Below are 6068 nucleotides of genomic sequence, written 5' to 3'. Positions count from 1 at the left end.
CTGCAAGTCTGCCCACGTGTAAACCACCTCACTCGCTCGCTCTCACTTAAAGAATGTGGGCCTGTTTTTGGGCCACCTGTGCGCAAGTCATTCAAGTCGCTCCGCACGCCTGCGTCAACGCCCGGCGCAGCACTCCAGCAGTCGTCGTCTGTACAGCCACTTCAATATAAGTCCCCGAAAGCCGAGACGAATGCACGTGGCACTGCTTTCTCTATCCATTTAACCAAAAGTTTGTTGCACGCCCAACACGAGGCCCAGTGTACGAGTTGACGACCTGCGACATCGTGATCAACGACGCGAGTGATAATTCAGTGAAGTGAAAATCTTAAATAACGCAACCGATCATGCGTTGTTACATCAGCATTAAAAAAATGATCATAAACGTTGGAAAATCCGACCATCCGAGTCTCAACGACCGACGAAAAAAAAAGCATTGAAGAGCTTGCGAAAAACCGTCGATTGGCGGAGCAAAGCGAGGCGACGCGAATTTATCCGTCGTCTCGTGAGCTTGTTCGCCGAGTGGAAGGGCCGACTACCGAGTCTGATCGAGTAGAGTTTGTGGCTCGCAGCGGCTACAGGGACGCGCCCAAGCTGGACGCGGACGGCGAGACGATTTTGCGTCGCACCAGGCCGCTGCATCGCTGCGCGGCCAGACGATCGCGCGGAGGAGTCCGTCGCACGGTCCGCCAGCTGTTCAAGATCTACCACAGATTCGATCTGAACTACGTCGACGAGCTCGGGATGACTCATCTGCACGTGGCCTGCGTCTACTCCTGTACGACGGCCTTGAGAAGATTTCTCGAGCTCGGCCGGGTCGATCCCAATCGAAAACCCGTACGAAAACGATGACAATGAATTCGGTACCGAAACGATAGAGTTACGAACGGATGCCATCGCGGCCGTCGTCGAACGCCTCGAGAAGGCAGGATACGAATTGGACCGAAGCGACGCCTTGGTCGTCATGAAACTTTTCGCCGAGCACAGCTTGCTCTTGAAAACGCCGGATCTTCAGCGATATTTGTGCGCCAAAGAAGAGTTCCTGACCGAAGAGAAAAAAATAATGATCAAGCCAGACCTGTCGTTCTGGGACTTGGTCAATTTACCAGCCAGAGAGGCGACGAAACGAGTCACGTGTCTCGAATACTTCAAGTCTTCGCAGGAAATAGATTATCGAGGTAAGTATCGTGGTAGCTGCGAGCTGCATATACGCGAAATGATGCCGAGAAAATTTTTCCGACGACGGGCCCTGGAACCTTTTATGGAGTTAACGCAATATGGACTGCCGATTCTCTACTGTGAGATGATCATCGATAATTTGATCAACGAAGATTTACTTAATATTTGCTTGGCGGCTGTGGGCCAAAGCTCCTGATGTTAGTGAGTACATTTGGCAGTATTTTTTACAATGTCTAGAGTAATTAATCCTATGTATTTTCCATATCACTTGAATAAATAAATTTAAAAAAAAAAAGAGGCTCCTTTTTTTTACCAATATTAAACTATGCAGCACATCTCTCTTAGAAAATAATTCACGCCACTACCATACGAATACAATTACACAACACTAACATCCAAACCATCAGTAGACACTTCAATAGGCAAAATAATAAAAAAGTCAAATAACCCTCAAGAAGCATTTGAACGCCTCACAAAAAATAAATCTGAAAATTACATTAGCATTTACACTGATGGATCAAAAAAGGAAGGTGCAGAGGACGTGGGTCTAGCAATGCTATGCCCACAATTCAACTCTCACCAACAATACAAAATAGATAACAAAGCTTCGATATTTACAGCAGAATCATTAGCAATTCTCATGGCTATAGGATACATTCTATCCAATAACATCGAAGAAGCTGTCATCTACACAGACTCTCTGAGCGCTTTGACAGACATTGACAACTACTCTCCTATAAAAACACAGACACCTCTTATATTATCCTGGATGTTATATCACTACTCTTCCTGGTAAAGAACAAGGGCATAAACATCAGGCTAATGCGGATCCCAGTGCATGTCAAAATAACATACAATGAAGCAGTCGACACATTGGCAAAGGAAGCAGCGGATACAGGAACACAACTGTTATTTGACTTGCACCACACAGACCTGAATGAAGAAATTACAAAAATAGTCAACCAAGAAAACAAACAGCAACTTCTTGCCACATTTAAAGGTATTCTCTTCTTCACAAATTACTACAAAGATACTAAAAATAAGCCATGGTTCGCCAAATCAATGTATGATAGTCACTTCCTCATGTTCAGAGCTGTAAACACGGGTTCATATAGTTTTCTTGAAAAATTCATATATTATTTTCACGTGGGTATGTGACAGGCTTAAAGATGAGATTTGTGACCAGATGTAGAAAATTTACATAGATACATAGATGGTTTACATAGATGGAAAAAACTACATTGATGATTCGATTACCAAACCATTTCATAAACAAAATTTTTTACGTGCAAGCTTTTTGCCAATCAATTGTCATCGGTTTTTAATTGAAAAAAAAAACGCTACGAAATTGTTTTAATCTATTTTTGAAGTTATCGAAGCTATAACAATCGAATACCCACTCCGATCGCACTGCTGTATTGTAGAAGTTTGGACGACTCCTTTGTCCAGCAATGTGCTACTTTCACATACATTATACGCATACGAGAGGCTCCTCCCACTTTGGACTTTCATTTTTCAATCGCCGCTGTACATAGCCTATTTCACCTTCGACCATGTGTTTTTTTCTTTCTATAGTGTCGAGTACAAATTATATAGTCAGTACACGTTACAACTTCACCGACTGAACATCAAAGGTATATCGCTCCGATTGTGGCCTGTGGTTTTTTCGTGAAAAAAATTGGAAACTATTTTACAATACAAGTGTCGCGTGTGTGAGTGTGCCGAACAATGTCCCAATTAAAAAAATTAAAAGAGATGCGAGCCGCGGTCGATTGGAATTTAGTAAAGGAGCGACGTGATCTTCTCCTTCGACTTTTTCACTTGACGAGCGACTGGAAGGTACAGCTTCCGAATCTTCTAGAAATTTTCCGTGCCGAAGAAATTGACTGGCTTCTCATGGAGGCTACCAAAAATACGAAAGATCCTCTTAAACTGCAACGATTTATCAAGTTTGTAGCTCGAACAGGCTTCAGGGACGAGCCGAAACTCGACGAGGCAGGCGAGCCAATATCTCGTCGCGTCACAGCAATGCACATCGCAGCTGCATCCGGGTTGAACGTGATTCGTGACCTTTTCGAAATATACGACAGATTTGACGTGAATTTCAGCTGTGAATACGGTATTACTCATTTTCATCTGGCTTGCGAGTTTGGCTTGGACGACGTGGTGAAGAAATTCCTCGACCTTGGCCAGGATCCCAATCTCCTCGTGCATCATACAGGTGATTCGCCGCTACACTTTGCTGCGGCAGTTAATTACGACGACACATCGAAGGTCATCGAGTTGCTATTGAGGAGGGGAGCCAAATCAAATTTAGCTAACAAGGCGGGACAGACTCCTCTGCACAATTTTTCCATGCATACCGATGATGATCACGTTGACTTGGCCAAGTTTTTTTTCAAGATCTGCGACGACCTGCGGCATATGGTGCCGGTCAATTTCAGGGACAAGTCGGGTAGGACGCCGCTGCACTTGGCTGTGAAATACAGAAATAAGAAGCTCGTCGCATTGCTGCTGAAACGAAGCGCCAATCCGAATTTCATCGATCACGAGGGTTCGACTCCTCTACACTATATTTGCGAGAGAGTCGACGACGGAGGTTTGGCGAAAATGTTATTCGAATTCTGCGACAAAAACAATTGAATTTTGCGGCTCGATGTCCAGAACAAATTGGGCAATACACCATTGCACGAGGCTCTCGAATGCGGTGACAAGAAGATGGTCGAATTGCTATTGAGAAGAGGCGCCAACCCCAATATAGCCAATGCGAAAGGATGGACCCCTCTGCACATCATTCACAAGAGAGATTACGGTCAAGGCCTAGCCGAGCTATTCTTCAAGACCTGCGACGATCTAGGGCAGACAGTGCTGGTCGATGCTCGGGACAAGGAAGGTAATACGCCGTTGCACGAGGCATTAATAAACCGCAACAGACAGCTGGTCGAATTGTTAGTGAAAAGAGGCGTGCATCTAAATATAGCCTACAATGATGGATACACTCCTCTACACCTCATTAGCGAGTATAAAGACGACGATGACCAAGACTTGGTGGAGATGTTCTTCGAGATTTGGGACGAACAACAGCATACGACGACTCAAGTCGACGCCCGGGACAAGTCCGGCAACACACCGCTACTTTTGGCTTTGGAATGCCACAACAATATGCTGGTCGAATTGCTATTGAGAAGAGGCGCTGATCAATGTTTAGCAAACAACGTCGGAGAGACTCCTCTGCACCTTATTAGCATGTATGACGACGACGACGACGAAGACGAATTGGTGGAGATGTTCTTCGAGATCTGGGACGAACGACAGCAGACGGGTCGAGTCGATGTTCAGGACAAGGAGGGTAATACACCGTTGCACTATGCTGTGGATTGGGGTAACAAGAAGGTGGTCGAAAAGCTGCTGAGAAGAGGCGCAAATGCAAATTTAGCGGCTAATGATGGTATGACTCCTCTGCATACCATTTGCTGCAAAAGAGACGACGAAAACGATGGCATGGCGAAACTATTCTTCGATATCTGCGACGAACGACAGTTGAAGGTTCAAGTCGACGCCGTGGACAAGTTAGGTAATACACCATTGCACTTGGTTTTATACCACCTCGAACGATTTACCGGCAATCCACAGTTGATTAAATTGCTTCTGGAAAGAGGCGCCGATCTGAATCTGGTTAATGAGGGAGGGAGGACACCACTGCATATGATTTGCAAGATAGCCTCGAGTCGAGACGAGTTGTTAGTGATGTTTCCTCGGCTGGCGCAGCTCGAAGTCGTGGACAAATTGGGCCGGACACCTCTTCGATGGGCCGTGGAAAATCTGGTTCCTCGCGTGGTCGATATACTCTTGGATCACGGGGCCGATCTGTCGAGCTTCGTTTTCCCCACCGCGAGTGACTTCGCCGAGAGGTTGGATACGCGAGTCTTCAGCAGTATTTATGCTAATTTTAAATTGATAATGGCGTCTAGCCTACTGTCCATCGCTGAAAATCTTGAGCAAAGAGGATACGAGTTTAGTCGAAGCGACGCCCTGACGATCATGAAATTCTTCGCTGAACGAAATTTGTTCGAGAAGCCGTCGAATCAGGATAAATGTTGGTACGAGGACGAGGAGTTCGTGAGCAAAGCGAAAGAGATTATGATAAGGGATAACGACCCGAGTCTATCGCTCTACGAGTGGAGCAAGTTAACACTCGAAGAGGAAGAAAAACTACTGACATATGAGGACTACTTTAAATTTGCGAGATTTGATCATCTTTGGATACTTCCCGAAGAAGTTAAAGAGGCTTGTCAGTTGCGTCTATGCGAGATGATGTCTAGAGGATTTTTCCGGCGTTGGGCACTGGATCCTTTTATGAATCTCATGCGCTGCCGACTGCCGATTATCTGCTGTGAAGAAATCCTTAGCAAGATGATGAACGAAGATTTATATCATATTTGCTTGGCAGATGCATAAACATTTACAATATTTTTTATAATCAGACGTTGTTAATTTTCTATACTTATATTTAAATGAATAAATTTTTAAAAATATTATCGATTTTAATATTGATCCATTTTTCATAATCCTTTTCCCTAAAAAATCCGACTCTTAAAATTTTTTTCTAATAAAAATTATATTCGTGAAATGTACTTTTCCTAAAATGTTGATATTATTACGAACGATACAGGTAGACGATTATCACCATAGTTGTGAAAGGGAGTCATGCACTCCTGTTTGTCATTCATTCTTGTTTGTCAGTTCGGGGGCGCTGTACAGCGCTCACAAGGCCAAAGAAAAAAGAAGAAGAAGAAAACGAACGCGATAATCGTGGGTCCGTGAGATTGTAGCATGAAATACCGCAGCGCCACGCTGTCTCGTGTTATTTTTCAATTCTTAAGATGCTGACG

At 44.4% G+C, this 6068-nt stretch overlaps 2 protein-coding genes across 2 annotated transcripts; both read left to right on the top strand.

Annotated features, from left to right (window-relative positions):
• The first annotated feature begins 2904 nt into the window (after window positions 1-2904).
• Window positions 2905-3819, top strand: LOC111693865 (serine/threonine-protein phosphatase 6 regulatory ankyrin repeat subunit A-like). Its single transcript, XM_023459779.1, has one exon. The coding sequence runs from the start codon at window positions 2905-2907 to the stop codon at window positions 3817-3819; it is 915 nt and encodes a 304-aa protein (XP_023315547.1).
• A 75-nt stretch (window positions 3820-3894) lies between these two features.
• On the top strand, window positions 3895-5634 carry LOC111693864 (ankyrin-1-like). Its single transcript, XM_023459778.1, has one exon. The coding sequence runs from the start codon at window positions 3895-3897 to the stop codon at window positions 5632-5634; it is 1740 nt and encodes a 579-aa protein (XP_023315546.1).
• The last annotated feature ends 434 nt before the right edge of the window (window positions 5635-6068 follow it).

Source organism: Trichogramma pretiosum, unplaced genomic scaffold (genome assembly GCF_000599845.2).
Source record: "Trichogramma pretiosum strain Unisexual culture from Peru unplaced genomic scaffold, Tpre_2.0 scaffold120, whole genome shotgun sequence".
NCBI classification, from domain to species: Eukaryota; Metazoa; Arthropoda; class Insecta; order Hymenoptera; family Trichogrammatidae; genus Trichogramma; species Trichogramma pretiosum.
Note: the sequence above shows the minus strand (reverse complement) of the source record. Positions and strands in the feature narration are given on the sequence as shown.

What these genes read in the sequence shown, in the direction of transcription:
- LOC111693865 (XM_023459779.1), top strand. Translation starts at nt 2,905, where the DNA reads ATGTCCCAATTAAAAAAATTAAAAGAGATGCGAGCCGCGGTCGATTGG.
- LOC111693864 (XM_023459778.1), top strand. Translation starts at nt 3,895, where the DNA reads ATGGTCGAATTGCTATTGAGAAGAGGCGCCAACCCCAATATAGCCAAT.